General features: G+C 59.9%; 2 protein-coding genes across 2 annotated transcripts in view; one reads left to right on the forward strand and one right to left on the reverse strand.

Moving 5' to 3' along the window:
• The first annotated feature begins 2,917 nt into the window (after positions 1 to 2,917).
• Positions 2,918 to 7,575, forward strand: SLC38A8 (solute carrier family 38 member 8). Its single transcript, XM_075715749.1, has 10 exons — positions 2,918 to 3,100; positions 3,637 to 3,835; positions 4,051 to 4,204; positions 4,353 to 4,457; positions 4,734 to 4,791; positions 5,056 to 5,170; positions 5,296 to 5,443; positions 5,534 to 5,730; positions 5,904 to 5,961; positions 7,479 to 7,575. The coding sequence occupies exons 1-10, from the start codon at positions 2,918 to 2,920 to the stop codon at positions 7,573 to 7,575; spliced, it is 1,314 nt and encodes a 437-aa protein (XP_075571864.1).
• Positions 7,576 to 8,475: 900 nt separating this feature from the next.
• The window catches only part of NECAB2 (N-terminal EF-hand calcium binding protein 2), a 92,004-nt gene continuing 83,113 nt past the window's right edge, over positions 8,476 to 17,366 (reverse strand). The window contains exons 6-13 of the mRNA XM_075715724.1: positions 15,130 to 15,266; positions 10,922 to 11,040; positions 10,659 to 10,738; positions 9,817 to 9,873; positions 9,574 to 9,686; positions 9,158 to 9,235; positions 8,699 to 8,790; positions 8,476 to 8,504 (exon numbers count right to left, since the gene is read on the reverse strand). Of these exons, the coding sequence (XP_075571839.1) occupies positions 8,476 to 8,504; positions 8,699 to 8,790; positions 9,158 to 9,235; positions 9,574 to 9,686; positions 9,817 to 9,873; positions 10,659 to 10,738; positions 10,922 to 11,040; positions 15,130 to 15,266 (705 nt within the window). The remainder of the gene's footprint in view (positions 8,505 to 8,698; positions 8,791 to 9,157; positions 9,236 to 9,573; positions 9,687 to 9,816; positions 9,874 to 10,658; positions 10,739 to 10,921; positions 11,041 to 15,129; positions 15,267 to 17,366) is intronic.

A 17,366-nucleotide genomic window follows, 5' to 3' on the forward strand; every position in this document is an offset into this window, starting at 1 on the left:
TCTATATGAAGCTAAAACAGGGTGGTAGATGGCTCTTCTTTCCTCTGCCAGTCATAGAGAGCAAGTTGTCGAGTAGAGAAAATTTTCATGTATCCCCCTCTTCCCCCAGTATCTTTATCCTTAACAGCAGCATCCCAAGGTGCAGACTTTCCTTTGGAGCATTAACGGGGCAGTTGTACAAAGGGTGCTCGCCCTGAGTTGAGCAGAGAGTTTTGAACACCTCCAAAACTGCAGAAGCAGCTGATGAGGAGAGAGTTCCTGAAGGGCAGCTCAGTGATGAGCTGTATAAGAAACTGTCGCGGATGACACCTAACAGCATAGCATGGTGTGTCACAAAGTGAAAAACCCCATCTCCTTTGGCTTGTCCTGCTTGAAAGCCTGCAACTTGTTACGGGCTTAAATCAGGATGCAGGCCCAAGTTACCCCTGACCATGCGGCATCGGTTAATGTTGCCATCATTGAAATAGCTTCTCTGTTTTGTAGCAAAGCTGTGAGGTTTCCCCTGGCAGCTGCTTTGATCACTACTCCAAATAAAAGTACCTTTTCCCAGGAGGAGCCGGGAGGTGGTGGCTGCCTCTGTCGGTGAACAAAAGTGGTGCCTGGGCAGGGAAGCGGCCTGTGCCGGTGAACAGTCCCGGGTGAGCTCTTGGACAGCTCACTGGCTCCCACACAGCCCTGAGCACGGCCGGAGAGGGAGAAGGTGCCAGGGACAGCCCCGCTAGGCGGTCTGACTGCGCCTGCCCCGTGCGAGGCTTGCGATCATGGATGGTGGTGGTGGGCCTGGGGGAGTGCTGCAGGAGAGGACGCTTCTCCATGTAGCCTGGGGCAAACCTTCCACGAGGGGGCCGTGGATAGGGTTTCACAATGCACAAGTGTCCTGCAAAAAGGATTGGGAAAACCCATTTTCCCTAACCTGGAGAGTGGTTGGCTTTCCCCAGCCTGCCTCTTCCCTTCTGAAGACAAGGATGAGTCCACATCCTATTGCAGTGCCAGAGAAGGGACCAAGCTTTCACTTCGGAGCTGTTAGTGGAAGCTCGTCGGGGCTGAGGAGATGGTCCTGAGGTTGGGCTGCTTGTGCCACCCCAATGGGGCTGGGGGCCACAAGTGCCCTTCACTCCTCCCTCTCCAAACAAGCACCCATGCCAACAGGGAGGGGATTTTGTCCATCTCACCTGTGGCATCAGGGTCTCTCGTAGAACCAACGAGCAACAGCTCTGCAAGTCGTACTGGTTGTGAAAGAGCTGTCAGTAAAGGTGTGAAATCTCTATGGCCAGACCTCAGAAGGGATTGCAGGTAGCAAAGCATGATTGTAGTCAGTGTTTTCATTTGTCCAAAATGAGGACTGTCCATTTGCACCTTTGCACCTTTGACTGTCTTCAAAGATAGTAATGTGGAAAATACATTGGCAGCCCTTTTTCCATCAAAAAGAAGGGAGGAAGGCACCTGCCAAGGGGACGCAGCAGCAGGTAGAGCTGTGAACCCATGGGGACCCTCAGGTTACAGCTCGCAGCTCAGGGGCTGGAGCACCCAGATAAACGGGAGAAAGGGGGGAAAAAATACAAGCGAGGGAGCCCAGAGCTGCTGGGCAGAGAAACTGCCCGGGGCTGCTGGGCCAGTGTGGGAGGTGGGCTGAGTGCCTTTGATTTGAGGCGCTCCTGTCAGAGGGAGCCTGGAAAGCTTTGGTGCCGCTGCTCGGGTCGGTGCTAATGAGGAGGCTTGCTCCTCTCATCGCAGCCCTAATGAGAGATTACGGCTCCACCGCAGCCTTGAAACCAGAGTCAAGCTGTATCAAAGCACCAGTCCGAATTAAGAGCCTTTCCCAGTGGCTGGTATTTTACAGCCCAGTGGCCAATTTCTAAATCGTAGAGGCCAATTATTTCCGAAGCCTTTGGTGTACAGCTAATGAAGGCCTGGAAGGGCCCTTCTAAATGGTTGTAAGCCCCGCAGGCGGTAGAGATGTAATGGAGGTGGCAGGCACAATTAGCTGTCCATAATTCCTCCTAGCAGCTGATTAAAGTCTCTTTATCCGTCTTATCGAGGTCAGAAGGGCACATATTTGGGAAATCAAAAATGCATTAGGGGCTGTCAGCCGGCACTGGGGGCCGTGTGCTGAGCCCTGGGGCAGTGGCATGTACCGTGAGTGGCACAGAGCTGCCGTGTGTCCCCCCGTGTGGGGTGGGCCCCTCTTCCCCGTGGGGTGCAGCCTCATCCGTGCGGGTCCCCTGCAGCTTCAGTCACCCCATCCTGTTATCCCGGCACCCCCTTTCCCTGCGTGGAGCAGGGGATGGGATGGGGTGGCTCCTCGCTAAGGTCTCCCGAGTGCAGGAGTGCCCCAGTGGGCTTTTAGCTGCTGCAGAGACACCGAGGGGTGCTGGCCTCATCCTGCACCCGACGAGTGTTGAAGCATCCGGCAGATCTGACGCGTGCTCGCTCCAGCCGCCTTCCCTTGCCCTCCCCACCTCTGGATGCTCTAAAATGCCCCATGGTGGGAATTTCATGGGCAAACGCAGCTGGAACGGGGAGCCCCCAGCCTGCCCAGCCCCGTGGTGGGGGCTGCTGGTTTTCCTATGGTCTGTACTCGCTCTTTGAGACTTGGGGATGCCCTCAGACAGTGGGACGTGGACCGCCGGTCCCGAGCCAGGCGGATGCATGAACGGTGGTCCCCTGCTGTCCAGGGGGGCTTGGGGGCGATGCCCGCTCCCCTGCACCCGAGCTGGGGTGGGATCAGGATGGGGCTTTCCTTGGGTGAGCTCGGGGTGGGGGGGGGGGGGTCCCCACGGCCGGCTCCGGCCCCGTCCCCCGCTGCCCCCCGCCCACTCCCCCGCGCTCCTCCGCGCCCGCCCCCGCGGGGCCCGGCGAGGGGGGGCTGCGCTCCCCCTGCCCGCCCCGGCCCAGAGCCCTGCGGGGAGGTGCCGGGATGGAGCGGGCGGCGGGCGAGGGCCGGCCCCTGCTGCCGGCGGCGGCCGCGGGCAGCGCCGGGCTCTCCTCCGCCGGCGCCGTCTTCATCATGCTGAAGTCGGCGCTGGGCGCGGGTCTGCTGAGCTTCCCCTGGGCCTTCAGCAGGGCCGGCGGGGCCGCCCCCGCCCTCCTGGTGGAGCTGGTAAGGGGGGGCCGGGGGCCCGATCCGGGCTGGGGGACGGGGCGAGGGGCTGCGGGCAGCGGCATGCCCGGAGGGAGCCGAGGCACCTGCCGGCTTGGGGAAAGGGGCGAAGGCAGGGGGGGTGTCAGCTGCCCCGGTGTTTGGGGGGCTGGCGGGGACCCCCCCCTTCGCACGGTGTGCAGCACTCGCGTCCCAACCCGGACTGAAAGGGAGAACAGCCAGGGCAGGGGTGCGAAAGCTGCTGCCGCCTTAGAGATGCCCTTTGCATCTGAAGCCACACTTTTAGCTGGCTTTTAGCTCAGCCTAAAATAAAATTGGTGGCCGGTCCCCTACATGCCCAATGAAAAAAATGAAATCTAAACTTAAAGTATCACGCAGGGCTGTTTCTCCATCCTTTTGCTGACCTGTGTTACCCGGGGCCACAAGGCGCCCCGGCCAGCGACCTGGTCCCTGACCATGGCCCTGCTGGGTCCCCCTGGCTCCGCGGGGTGACGGAGGGTCGGGATGGTGCTTCTTGCCGGGTCTTGTCCCTGCAGGGCTCACTGGTCTTCCTGGTGAGCGGGCTGGCGGTGCTGGGCTATGCGGCGGCCCTCAGCGCCCAGCCCACCTACCAGGGGGTTGTCCGGGCGGTGTGCGGGGCAGCAGCGGGGAAGCTCTGCGAGATCTGCTTCCTCCTCAACCTCTTCATGATCTCCGTGGCCCTCCTCAGGGTGGTGGGCGACCAGCTGGAGAAACGTGAGTTGTTTCCCCCCACCGTGTTCGGGGCTTGCTCTGGGCCAGCGGCTCCTGGGAGTGAGGGGAAGGTGGTCCCATGTGGGCTGGGAGCAGCCCCAGGGTTTTCTTGGGACCGCTGAGGATGGGGGGCTCCCTGGCCCTGCCATGGTATGGGGCTCCCAGCCCCCTTGAGCCACCTTTCGGGGTGCAGCTGATCCCCTGCTGCCCCCCCACAGTGTGTGACTCCCTGTACTCCAATGGGACGCTGAGCGGGGCCCCCCCTCAGCCCCCCTGGTACGTGGACCAGCGCTTCACGCTCTCAGTTCTTTGCATCCTTGTCATCTTCCCACTCTCCGTCCCCAGGGAGATCGGCTTCCAGAAGTACTCCAGGTACCACCTGGGCTACCCCTGTGGTGGCCCACCCCTGGGCACCCTGTACCCCAGGCCACCTTCTCCTGGGTCCCTGCAGGGCCATGGGACCCACCTCCCTCCCGGCTGCCGGGGGTCTGCGGGCTGACACTCTCCCATGCCCCGGCAGCATCCTGGGCACGCTGGCTGCCTGCTACCTCACCCTGGTCATCGTCCTGAAATACCACCTGCAGGCAGAGAGCCTGGGCTCGCCCGAGCTCCCCCAGCCCTCCAGGTAGGGGGGGTCAGCCCTGCATCCCTCCCACCCCATCCTCCGTGGCATCAGCAGTGGCATGGGGCAGTGCAGGGGGTGAGCTGTGGACAGCGCTGGCAGGGTGGTGGGTGGGTGGCAGCCCCTAGCCCCATCTTTTGCCCCAGCAATCCCCCCTTCTCCCAAAATCACTGGGCAGGAGGTTCCCACGGTGGCTTCACAGCTTATGCCACCACGGTCCCCTCTGCCTCTGGGGGCCTCACGCCCTTTGCTCTGTGCTTCCTCCCCGCCATGCCACAGGGCCTCCTCCTGGGCCTCTGTCTTCAGCGTCATCCCCACCATCTGCTTTGGCTTCCAGGTAGGTCGCCCTGGCTCCACTGTCCCCGGCTGCCTGGGCGGTGCTGGCAGCCTTCCGCGGCATCCCGGACCATGGGGACACCATCCCTTACAGGAGGGGCTGCAGGGAAGGGGACCGGTGGCTGTCACCAGAGGTGGCTGTGGGGCAAGAGACAAGCCCCTGGGCACAGGGGAGAGTGGAACAGGGCACCCACAGGTGGGAGGGAAGGCGCTGGGATGGGGGTTGTCCCCGTACAGGGCCCCAGCACCCCCCCGTGCCTTGCAGTGCCACGAGGCCTGTGTGGCCATCTACAGCAGCATGCGCAACCAGAGCTTCTCCCACTGGATCGCTGTCTCCGTGCTCTCCATGCTTGTCTGCCTGCTCATCTACTCCCTCACCGGTAACCCCAGCACTGGAGCCCTTCACCCCCTCCTTGCCACGGGGGTCCCCAGGGCTCATCCATCCTTCTCAGGGCTCCTCTGTCCTCACTGGCATGGCCACCCACCCCCACCTCCCTCTCGGCAGGGCTCTATGGCTACTTGACCTTTGGCGAGGCCGTTGCGTCCGATGTCCTGATGTCCTACCCAGGGAACGACCCGGTGGTCATCGTTGCCCGCCTGCTCTTTGGTGTCTCCATCGTCACCATCTACCCCATCGTGGTGCTGCTGGGCAGGTGAGGGGGCGGTGGCAAGCCGGGTGTTCCCCCGTGGCTGGTGCGGCTCCGCTGGGTGCTGTCAGCCCCCCACCAAACCTCCTGGCTCAGGTCGGTGGTGCGGGATGTGTGGGTGACCCCGAAGCGCAGTGCTGTGGCAGTGCCTGAGGCACACGAGCGGCGGAGCCGGGTGGCGCTGACGGTCGCCTGGATGGCCGCCACGCTCGCCATCGCCCTGTTCGTCCCGGACATCGGCAAGGTCATCGAGCTCATTGGGGGCATCAGTGCCTTCTTCATCTTCATTTTTCCAGGCAAGAATGAGCAGTGGGAGGGAAAGGAGGGGCCACCGGTGCCAAGAGCGTTGCTGCGGCGGTGGTGGGTGGCCTGTCCTGGCCCCATTTTGTGGGCACGGGCATGCTTGTGGGGGACGCTGCGGTGGGGCCTGGGTGTGAGTTGCGGTGGGGCTGAGCCTCTGCATTGGCGGCAGGGCTGTGCCTGGTGTGCATGACTGGGACCTGCACCCTCGGGCCACGCAAAAAGTGAGTGTCCGTGGGCTTGGCGGCAGCGGGCAAGGGCAGGGGCAGGGTGTGGCATCCCATGGCCCATGGCCCAGGCAGGGTTCCTGGGGGTCACCCTGGCCAAGGTGGGAGCCCCACGAGGCGGGGGACTTGGGGCACCTGTGGACACTGAAAGCAGCAGCACTTGCTGCAGGATATGGGGGCTGAAGGGTGGGTATGGAGGGATGTGCTCCAACATTGGGGATGTACCTGGGTATCAGGGAAGAGCCCAGGCAATGGGGTTGTGCCGGGGTGTGCCTGGGTACCAGGGGTGTGCCCAGGCATCAGGGTGGTACCAGACCCCTTGCAAGGCAGAGCAGCTGTAGGGGAAGGAGAACCATGGAGTTTGGAGGCACTGGGGCACCCGGTGGGGGCTGCGGTGGGGGTCAGGGTGGGGGTCAGAGGGGCACAGTGCCCCAAGGTGGGCAGCCGTCAGGTGTTCGGTGTCTATTGTTCTGGGGCAGTGCATCCCCATCACTGCTCCTGGCTGGAGAGCGTGGGGCACAGCAGCAGCCCGTGTCAGGGGCACCTGGCATGATGCTGGCGAGTTTTGGGGTAAGCACGTGCCAAAGCATGTCTGTGGTGCCCATGGGGGAGCAGCGGAGCCTGAGTGAGGACGGAGGTGATGTGGGGGGGTCCTGTCCCCCATGGCAGCTGGAGGGAATACCCCAGGACCTTGGTCCAAGAAGGTGCCCTGGGGGTGGGGGTGGGGGTGGGGGGGTGGTTGTCTGGGAAGGGGTGAGGGTGCCCCCAGGGGTGCCGAAGTGCTGGGGGGGGGGCCAGGGCAGGACGTGAGCAGGGACACCCAGGTGGGTGACAAGGACTTGGAGAGGTCCCTCGGGGAGATCTGCCAGCGCGTGAGCCCAGGAGTGCTGTCACAAGGAGAGGGGACAACACGAGCCAGGGTGATGGGAACAGCGAGGGGAGAGTCCCAGCCTGCCTGGGGAAGTTCGGGAAGGTGCACGATGGCGACGACCCCACGACGAGCAGCAGCAGGGTTTGGGGGTGAGCACCACGTCCTAGGGGCTCAGTGCCTGGCCGAGGTGGGGGGCTGTGTGCCTGGGGAGATGGCGACAGGGAGGTGCAGACCCACATTGGGCTGGGGACGGAGCTGGGGAGGGGACAGGGGTAGGGGCATGTGGCAGTAGGGTGGGGGCTGGGGGTGTGTGGGAGCAGCCATGCCCGAGCACAGGGGGAGCTGATGTGAGTCCGTGCCCCCTTGGTGGGGCCACCAGGCACAGGCAGAACCGGGGATGGTCTTGTGGTGGCAGCTGCCAGGCTTTTGACCAGGTTTTGTGTGTCATTGCAGTGGGCACAGGGGATGAGCCAGACGGGCTGCCGGGGTCTTTGGCCATCCGCCGGGAGCGATGCAGAGGAGCATGGCAGAAGCGGCTGAGACCCCGCAGAGGGCCCCCCGCCTGGGGGGGTTGGGGGCCAGTGGGTGGCATGTTACTGGGGGTCGGCTCTGCCCCACTGGCCCCCTGCTCATGTCCCCACAGGGCTGCTCTCATCACCTGGGGCATCCTCTCTGTGCTCGGCGGTGCCTTCGTCTGCGGACAGAGCGCTGCCCTGGCCGTGCTGGGGCTGCTGCGCTGAGGGGCCATGGACCCCCCCATCGCACCCCCCCAGCCCCATCACCCCGGACACGGCTACACCACTGGATCGCATCGTGGTTTTATTTGGCGTCACCATCCCCGTTGTACAGTGGCTAATAAAGACAGGGCAGGGTATTGGTGAGGGCCCTGCGCCATACACCCTGAGGGACCCCCGGGCAAGGCGGGGTGGGGGCAGGACAGGCAGCGAGTGCTGCACACACAGACAGACAGACACACAGACAGATGTACAGATCTCAGGAGGGGAGGGGGCAGCCACCCCCACACCTGCAAGGCATCTGCTGCCACCACGCACATGCGAAGGAAACCCCTTGGGACCACGTGCACCCCACAGGACTAAGGGGCACCCCAGGAGCAGGGATACCCCCCTTTGCCACCACGCTGCTCCCCCCAAGGGACACGGGTCTCCCTCCCCTCAGGCATACACATACTGTGCTGGGCATAGCCTCACCCCCCAGCCCCCACCCCTGGTGGCCCTGGGGACTAGCAGGGACCCCCAACAACCCCTCCAGGGGGGTCCAGCCTCCCACTCCCACTCCTGCTCCTCATCACCAGCTCCCTACCCTTGCCTTGCCCCCTCCCCATTGCCTGGCTGCCTGCACCCTGCCTCCCCCACTCCTGCCCATGCCTGGGGGATGCCCCTGCCCCAACCCCGCCAGCCCCTCCGTGGCAGACCGCAGGGGGGCAGCCCCCCCCTCCAGGGAGAGGTGACCCAGGTGATGGGGTAGCTGTGCAGGTGACCCGATGGGGTGCTGGGGATGCACATGGGGGTTTCCTTCACTGCAGACAGGTCACACTGACACCTTCCATCTCCCAGCCATGCAGGGGGTCACGGCCACCCCACAGCGGGGATGGGCACTGGTGGGCCCCCCAGCACTGGTGGTCACTCTCGGCTCAGGGTGCACCAGGCAGCTGCAGGGGAACAGCACCGGAGGGTCACCCCTGCCCAGCCCCACATCACCACGACCTCTGCCCGTCCCACCCAGCCCAGTCTGCACTGCCCCCCACCCCCGTGCCCCCTGCCCACCCCTACTCCCCGACAGTGGGAGTGGTGCTGGCTGCCAGGGGTCCCTGTCCCCCACCCCCTGGGGCGGCCGCCCTCCTACCTGGCACAGCCACACTGGAGACGGCCTCGGGCTGGCTCAGCGTGTCCACCTTGACGTGCTGGAAGCCCTTGCAGGTGGCACTCTGCAGGTGCCTGTGCCCGGGCGGGAGAGAGTGGGTGCCAGCCTCCCCCTAAATCACCATCCCAGACCCCTGCAACCCCATCGGCTCTGGCAGGGGCTGGGTGCCAGCAATCCCACTCACCCTCCCCTTGGGCAAAGCACTCTGCCATGGTTCAGGACAGCGAGATTGCCCATCCTGCATGTCCAAAGGCATCCCCAGGTGGGAGATGCACAGAGAGCTCCAAAGCCCCCGGTACCCTTTACAGTGACAGCCCCAGGACAGACAGGTATATCCTCGGCCATCACACAGGGGACAGAACTTGGGGCTCAGCAGTTCCAATGCCCCCCCGCACCTGAGCACCCCTCCCAAAAATGAGCTTTTTGTGCCCTCTCCCCTACCTCTTCCAGTCCTCCTCAGTCTCCCAGAACTCATAGACAATGAAGGTGACCCCGTCCGGCAGCTTCACTGCGGTGACACTGGCAGGAGCAGGGAGAGGGGTGAGCCCCAAACCATGAGGCATCCCTCCCTCCTCAGCCTCTGCAGCCACAGGCGCACTGTAGGGTGGGTCACTGAGTGGTGACCCCAGCCCCAGCAGTCCAGGTGGGGGGAACCCCCCCCCCCCCAGCACTCCCCAGCCCATGCAAAAGGGTTTTGGTGGCCAAGCATCACTACGCCCCAAATTCTGGCTGTTTTGTCTCACCCCTTCACTTGGTGGGGTGCCCCTTGCTGCAAGGGCAACTGGACATGCCCTGCCCCTCCCTGGCACCCCCCAAGCCCCCCACTTCCCCCATGCGCGGCTGCCGGCGGTACCCACTGGAAGCAGTCCCGCTCCCCGGCCACGCTCTTCAGGTACTGCTTCAGGGAGCTGCAAAACTCGCCCAGGTGCTTGTGCGACACCGTCATCTCATCCCGCACCAGGAGGAGGTACTGCCGGGCCCCCCGAAACACAGTGGCATGTGAGACCCGAAAAACACAGTGACACCCCCCCACACACACACCCGATGCCACACTGCAGGGACACCCCAGCACCCCATGGGTAGTGGCCAGGCACTCTCACCGTGCAAGCCGTGCTCTCGCTGTCCGACAGCCGCTGGTGCAAGTCAAACCAGAGAGTCTGGGAAAAGGGGGAAAAGCAGTGGGGGGGGTGGACTGAGGCTGTGTGTCCCTCCCAGGCCAGCAGGTTTCTGTCCCCAGTGCTTGGCATGATGGGCTATTGCCCTTTCTCTGCAGGGGATGGCTCCAAGAGCCATTTGTACCTTCACGCCCTCCTGTCACGACCCTCTGCAAAAGCTCCCCATGCCACCAGTGCAGCTGACATCCCTGACACCATGTCCTCGCATCAGCCCCAAAACAGGTGTCACCTTTTCACAGTCCCTGAATTGTCCCTGGGACAGCCATCCCTCCTCAGTGCCCATTCACAACTTTCCAGCCCTGGGCACACTCTTATTTCCTCTGGCAATCATGATCAACATTTTTCTGCCCTCAGCCTTCACGGAACCTTTCTGCCCCCACACACAGCACCACCCTGTCCCCTTCTGCCCTGAAAGTGCAAACCACGAGGAGTTCAGAAACATCTCCTGCACTGCACCATTTTCTCCTTCAGTCCCTAGATGGAGTAAGACTGCCTCTGCAAGAGACATTGCCTTCTTCCTTATGTTTTTCTCTTGTTTAAATAAACTCACAGTTAATCGTTCCACAATGAATAGCTGCTGTCAGCTCATCAGATGTAATATCCTCCACCACCAGCAACCCAGCTTCCACCTGTGGCCTGTGCACACCACAGCACAGGGATGGGCATGGCCATCTCTTGGTCACCTCTGTCCCAACCAGGGCAGGGAGGTGGTGCAGCTGAGGGGACACCCAAGGGACAGCCCCACGCACAGAAACACTGGCCCTTACCTTGTCCTCCAGCCTGCCGATCAGCTCGGCCAGCCTGTTGATCTGCCCCTCCAGCCCCTCTGCCTTGGCCTCAGGGGAACCTGTGTGGAGCCAGGAGGCAGCGATGAAGCAAGAGGCACCTGCGGGCACCCTCTGAGAGCCCTGCTGCCCTCTGGGGAAGTCAGTCATTGCCTCTGTGCTGCCACTGGGACCACAGCTCCCTTCCCCGAGTGCCTCGAGCCACCCCAGGCTGCCAGTGTGGCTAGGAAATGGCCATCGCTTACCAGCCTGGAAGCTCTTCCCATGCTCCCTGGGGACCATCCGGCTGGTGGGAGAGTAGCTGGGCATGGGGCTGTCGTACCAGGTGTCCATCAGACCGTGGCCCGCCTTGCTGGGGTAGTGCCTGCAACCAGAGAGCATACAGGCCATCAGGGAGGGCAGAGCCAGGCATGTACAGTGCGGGGGGAGCTGACCCTGGGGAGCTGACATTGGAGCTTCCTTTTTGGCAGCTCTGCCACCGACGCCAGACCCCTTGGAAAGCAGCAGTGCCTGCACCCGTGCCCAGGCAGTGCAGGCTTCCCTCCCGTACCATCCTTTAGCATCACCCAGCATGGGGAGTAGGTCAGAATTAGAGCAACATCAGCGGACTGCTCCCAGCAGCCACAGATTTTCTTTCCTGCTTAAGAAACAATGCAGCAGCCCTCCCAGCATCTCCTGCAGCACTTGGGGATTTTTTCTCCCCTAGACAGACACCTGCAACACTGGGCATTTGGGCACCAGTAGCTGTGCCCAGCCAGCTGGCTGCACCTTAGCGGGGCTGGTTTTGCAGTTGGATGGCTTTGGCGACTAACACATGGGAAAAGTTGCTGTCGCATGGGCAGCACATGGGCTGCCAATGCCTGAACTGCTGCCCATGAGCAGGGAAAGCCTGCCTGCCTGGCAGCCTGGCCATATATCCCACCAACAGGCTGCAGCCGCGGTTCTCCTGGAGAATGGAGATACATCCACCTTTCTTCTTCCTCTGGGGCTACAAAGCCCATTTGGCCTGGTTCGTCCTGCAACACCTCTTGGAGAAAAGGAGTGTGTGTGCACATGCATACACATACATGTGTGCTTGTGCATGCACATACCCCTGAGACATCAATGACCATCCAGCTTCAGCTTCTCAGTGGTCCCCCCAGGCCCTCATTCATATACAAGCCAGAGAGAATGCTCAGACCTGCCATCCCCACAACAGTTTGCAGCTGCCATCCATGTGCAGAATGGGTTTTGGGAAGGATGACCCTCTCTTTCTTTCCTCCTCCACTGATGGGAAGCCTGAGCTGCAGAAGGAGAGGCTGAGCTCCTCAAATGTTTTCCAGCGTTTCCTTCCAGCAAGAGCAGCTCCATGCTGGCTGCCTGCCGATGGAGGTGACTGGGAGCCCCGGCTTCTCTTGACATCTCTTGCCAGCCTTGTGGCTCTTGGCTGGAGACAACACACTGAGCACTAGGGAGCCGATGGGCACAACACCAGCCAGCATCATTCCTGCCCTCCTGTCCCTCCCCAGGCACCCAGTTCCCTCCAAAGGGCAGCAGCCAGGTGCTCTCTCTACCCTCCCCAGCTACCGTGGGCAATTTCATCTGGGACCTTTGGTGCCAAGGGAGCAATGTCTGGGCTGCTGTTGCCCCCCAAAACCTGCTAGTGTGGACTTAGAATCACAGAATCATAGAATCGTTTAGGTTGGAAAAGACCTTTAAGATCATCCAGTTCAACCATTAACCTACACTACGAAGTCCACACTAAACCAGTCAAGGGTAGACTAGACTAAACCACGTCCCAAAGTGCCATGTCTACCCATTTTTTGAACACCTCCAGGGATGGATACTCCACCACCTCTCTGGGCAGCCTGTTCCAATGCTTGACTACCCTTTTCCTGAAGAAATTTTTCCTAATATCCAATCTAAACCTCCCCTGGTGCAACTTGGGCCCATTTCCTCTTGTCCTATCGCTAACGACTTGGGAGAAGAGACTAACACCCACCTCACTACAACCTCCTTTCAGATAGTTGTAGAGAGCGATAAGGTCTCCCCTCAGCCTCCTTTTATCCAGACTAAACAACCCCAGTTTCCCTCAGCTGCTCCTCATAAGGCCTGTGCTCCAGACCCTTCACCAGCTTTGTTGCCCTTCTCTGAACACGCTCCAGCACCTCAATGTCTTTCTTGTATTGAGGGGCCCAAAACTGGACACAGTATTCCAGGTGCGGTCTCACCAGCGCCGAGTACAGGGGGACAATCACCTCCCTGCTCCTGCTGGCCACACTATTCCTGATACAGGCCAGGATGCTGTTGGCCTTCTTGGCCACATGGGCACACTGCTGGCTCATGTTCAGCCGGCTGTCGACCAACACCCCCAGGTCCTTTTCCACCAGGCAGCTTTCCAGCCACTCTTCCCCAAGCCTGTAGCATTGCATGGAGTTGTTGTGACCCAAGTGCAGGACCTGGCACTTGGTCTTGTTAAACCTCATACAGTTGGCCTCAGCCCATCGATCCAGCCTGTCCAGGTCCCTCTGCAGGGCCGTCCTTCCTTTGAGCAGATCAACACTCCCACCCAGTTTGGTGTCATCTGCAAACTTACTGAGGGCACACTCAATCCCCTCATCTAGATCAAGATATTAAACAAGGCTGGCCCCAAAACAGAGCCCTGGGGAACACCACTCGTGACTGGCCACCAACTGGGCTTAACTCCATTCACCGCTACTCTCTGGGCTTGGCCACCCAGCCAGTTGACCATGCACACAGGAATGTGACAAGCAGATCTGGTCCCAAAGAACATCCCCAAGATAAGGAAGCAAGAACAGCAATAAAGTTGGCAGGAACATCCCCGTCACTACAGTCTGTGCAATAATCCCACTGCCGGCACTGAATAATCCCCCGTCAATAGGCAGGAAATTAGGCGAAAACAAACAAAGATTTCTTTTTAATCACAATTTAATGAGGTGTCTCGGGCTTGGACGCTCTGCTCTTGCACTTTGTTTTACAATCCTTTACTTTGGTGCTTTTCAGGCCACCTCTTTGTCTTCATGCAGATGCATGAGATCTATTTTTTGGGGGGGGTGTTTGCTGTTATCACCATGAGAAAACAACTACAATACTCCTCATTATGAACTCAGCCCACATGTTGGCAAATAACAGCCAGCAAAGTCTTTCACAGGCTCTAATTGCTCCGTCTGATGTTAGGCTTGTTTCCTCTTCATTGTTTCCCAGCAGCTCTTACTTTTTCCACATGTTTTGTACAAGGTTTGCCACAAGCCAGCAGTTTCCTTCCAAAATGGGGACAAGAAAGCAATGTGGGATGATGAAACCCAGAGCATTCCTCCTAGAAAAGCTGGTGGGATGTCACCAGAGCTGCCCAAGGTCTCACTGTGTCCCAGGCAGCAACAGCTCCTGTAAGACCAGTCCACTGCCGCCTGTCTGGGCTGCAACTGCTACTGATGTTAAAACCCCAAATGCCAAGACCTGGCTGCAGTGAAGCATTCAGGCATGTCGGACCCTGTAGTGTCTCAGCAGGGAGCTGGGATTTTCACTCTCTGTGGTCGCGTGACTCAGGCCCCTCTGCCCACCTGTGGCTCTGGGAAGCCAAGGCATCCCCCCAGGCATCCCGTGGCCTCCTGGTTTGCAGGTATGGCAGGAGAGGGATTCGCTTCATAAGCATCTGATGAATGGTTTCCATGGCAACCTGTCCTGGTTACAGCCAGTGATGGCAGTATGCCGGGGAGGTGACTGACACTGTGACACCAAGAGGGGCTGTGCTAAGGTTTGGGCTATGCTGCTGGGTACCCCTTATATTTTAGCCCTGTCAGCACTTGAGAACTCTTTAAACTGTCTCCTCTGTCTTCTCCAAACTTGGTAGCACGTGCTGGGCTGCTGGGATGGGGACAGTCCCCTCACATGGGACCTAAGGACAGCAATTCCTATCCCCAGTGCACAAGCACCTTTCACCTCCATGGATGATTTCACTGGCTGGGTGCCTGGGCAGGAAGGACAGCATCCCTGGCATGGGAAGCCACTGACCGCAGGCTGTCTCCAGCACACCCCAGACCCAGCCACTCTGCTGCTGGTGCCTGTGTTTTGCCCTGGGTGGCACCGGTGGCTTTGCTCAGAGAAGCAGCCCCATGCACCCAGCACTGCCCAGCCCGGCCCCAGGGTGCTGCCCCCTTGTTTGCATCTCCCCCCCTGCACCACTCGTGGGTGAAGGGGTCAAGAGGGACCCTTAGGGCTGCGGGAGAGTAAGGGACAGGGCAGGACAGAGCAGTGCAGAAAAGCCCCGAGAGCTCTCAGGAAGCCAGGAAGGGAGGCAAAGAGAAAGGCAGCTGCTCACCCATCTCCCCTTTGCTCCCGCACACTGTCTGCTGCATTTTCCCTCACCCTGCAAAAGCATCCTCCTCCTCTTCTTCCAGCCCCCTGCACCAAAATCAACGAGCAAGCAGAGAAGAGGACAGGAGGTGCTGCAGACCTGGCAGGGTTGGTTTGCTCATCGATGGCATCCACGGCACTCTCCACAGAGCTCAGCAGTGACTGGGTCTGGTTCGCTGTCTCCTTCAGCAGGAAGCGGGTCACGAACTGGTCCACGTTGCTGCCACTCTCGTACACCTGCCAAGGCAGACAGTGAGCATGGTGAGACCCAGCGCTGACCGCCCAGCGCCGGTGGTCACCCCGGCTGGTGCAGCATCCATCCACCATCATCCCACAGGCAAGCTGGTCCCTTCTGCCTCCCCGACCATAAGGGCCACAGGAGGAACGAGCATGCACTGTCCCACCAGCATATAGCCCTCCAGCATCCATCACCCCTGGGACAGACTTACAGAAGCTGTGACAGGAAGGAGTGTGGGCAGCGAGGTGCATCAACATTACCTTATTTATAGCTAAATAAAGCAATGTACAGAGGTAATTACCCAAAGCCCATAGTTGCTCTCTTTACTGTGATCTTAAATTACTTTGCTATTGCCTTGCAGGGTGAGAGCCAGCAGGTGCATGTATGAAAAGTGGCCCCTCCTGTGCTTTGGAGACTGCTACTCCGAGAGCTTCAGCTTGTTATTTAATGCCTCAGTCCACAACAGTACGGCCAACCCAGCGCTAAAGTAAAGGGGGTTTGGGACTATTAACATGGTTTTCACCGGTGAACTGCAAGCTGAAGATGCCTTCAAGCCAGTGGCAGAAAGCTCTAGCAGTCCCCACCAGCCTCCCTCCCATCCCGCACTGCAAGACAAGAGCCTTCAACATATTTCAGTGTTGGGTTTTTTTTTCTGAAGATGGAGACACTGGCACAACTGGACCGACACCGGCACAACCAGTCCAACACATCCAACGTTGGCCCAACACCACTCCAGCCAGTCCAACACCAGCCCAGCTGGTCTGACCCCAGAGCAAGACCAGCCCAGCCAGGCCACTGGCCACACCAGGTCTGGCTGAAGCTAACCACTCAGCATCAGAGCTAAAAACTTGCAGTGAAAAAAAAGGCTTCTCTAAACACAAACTCACTACCATCACTTTTTCCCCAGACTCTTTCCAATCCGTCAGTGCCTGCTGAGACAGCACATGGCCCAGGCAGACCCCTGCCAAGCAGCCTGTCCCTGTGCGCTGGCACGGGACTCTTCTGGGACTCACAAATTTTTGGTACCATGAGACAGGGCCAGATGCTCCCAGCTCCCTGCATGCTGCTGGCAATGACCAAACTCGGGGGTGAGACCCGAGTGGTCCCAGCACCACCAGTTATCTGAGCACGCAGCAGCACAACATGACTACCCCAAGCTCCCCAAAGCAAATTCTTCTTGGTTTATGGTGAAGTGATTAACGAGGGTTATTTCCATGGCAACCAGAGTGGCTCCACAAGAAACCAGAGGGCCTTTATCTCCTATTTTAAACCATAAAAGAAGAATGAGCTGAAGAAAAACACTTCTGGGGAAACTGGTCCCAGAGCTGATTTCTCACCCTTGATTTGGTAGGGGAGCATGAGTTTCTTGATGGCTTCTTGAGCATCCAGCTAGTGTGGTGGTTAATGACTTCTCTCTAACACAAAAAATTTGCTCTCCTCCCCATCACAGCTGCAGTGTTTCTGGGGGACACACACGACATGGTGATGATCGTTGCTGGACAGTGATGCTGAAGCAAAACACCATGCAGTGTGCCATATTCACGATCTCCTGCAGCTGCCCACTGTAGCACCTTTGGGTGGCAGGGGGGGAGATATAAGGAGGGCAGGGATTGATGTGCTGTGTTGCTCTTTCACCAGCACAACCCGTCCCAGGACACTGATTGAATGGAGACAGGAACAGCTCAGGGCACTCCATGGGCTGCAGCAGGCCTGCATGAAGACCAAGTACTGGGATGCTCCTTGGGTTTGGGGGATGCACTTAGCAGTCAGTGCACACAGGACCCTGCCACCTTTTGAGCCTTTCTCTGAGCAGCACCATGCTCTCCCCTGCAGCCCCAGTGCTCCCCAGCACAGCCCAGCATGCTCCACCAGCACCACCGTTATCCAACTGCCGGGTCAGAGGGAGGAAAGCCAGCATCAGCACAGGATACGGGGAGATGCATCAGAAGACTAGGCAGGAGAGCGGGGGGATCTCCCTGGCTGGGGATCATTAAAGCCTCAGAAACACAACCCTTAACACTGAGTGGTCGCCTCCAAGTTATCGCCTTCCTCCACGGCCTGGAGACGTTTGAAAACAAGGTCAGCCGGCTTCGAAAAAC

Source organism: Pelecanus crispus, chromosome 8 (assembly GCF_030463565.1).
Source record: "Pelecanus crispus isolate bPelCri1 chromosome 8, bPelCri1.pri, whole genome shotgun sequence".
NCBI classification, from domain to species: Eukaryota; Metazoa; Chordata; class Aves; order Pelecaniformes; family Pelecanidae; genus Pelecanus; species Pelecanus crispus.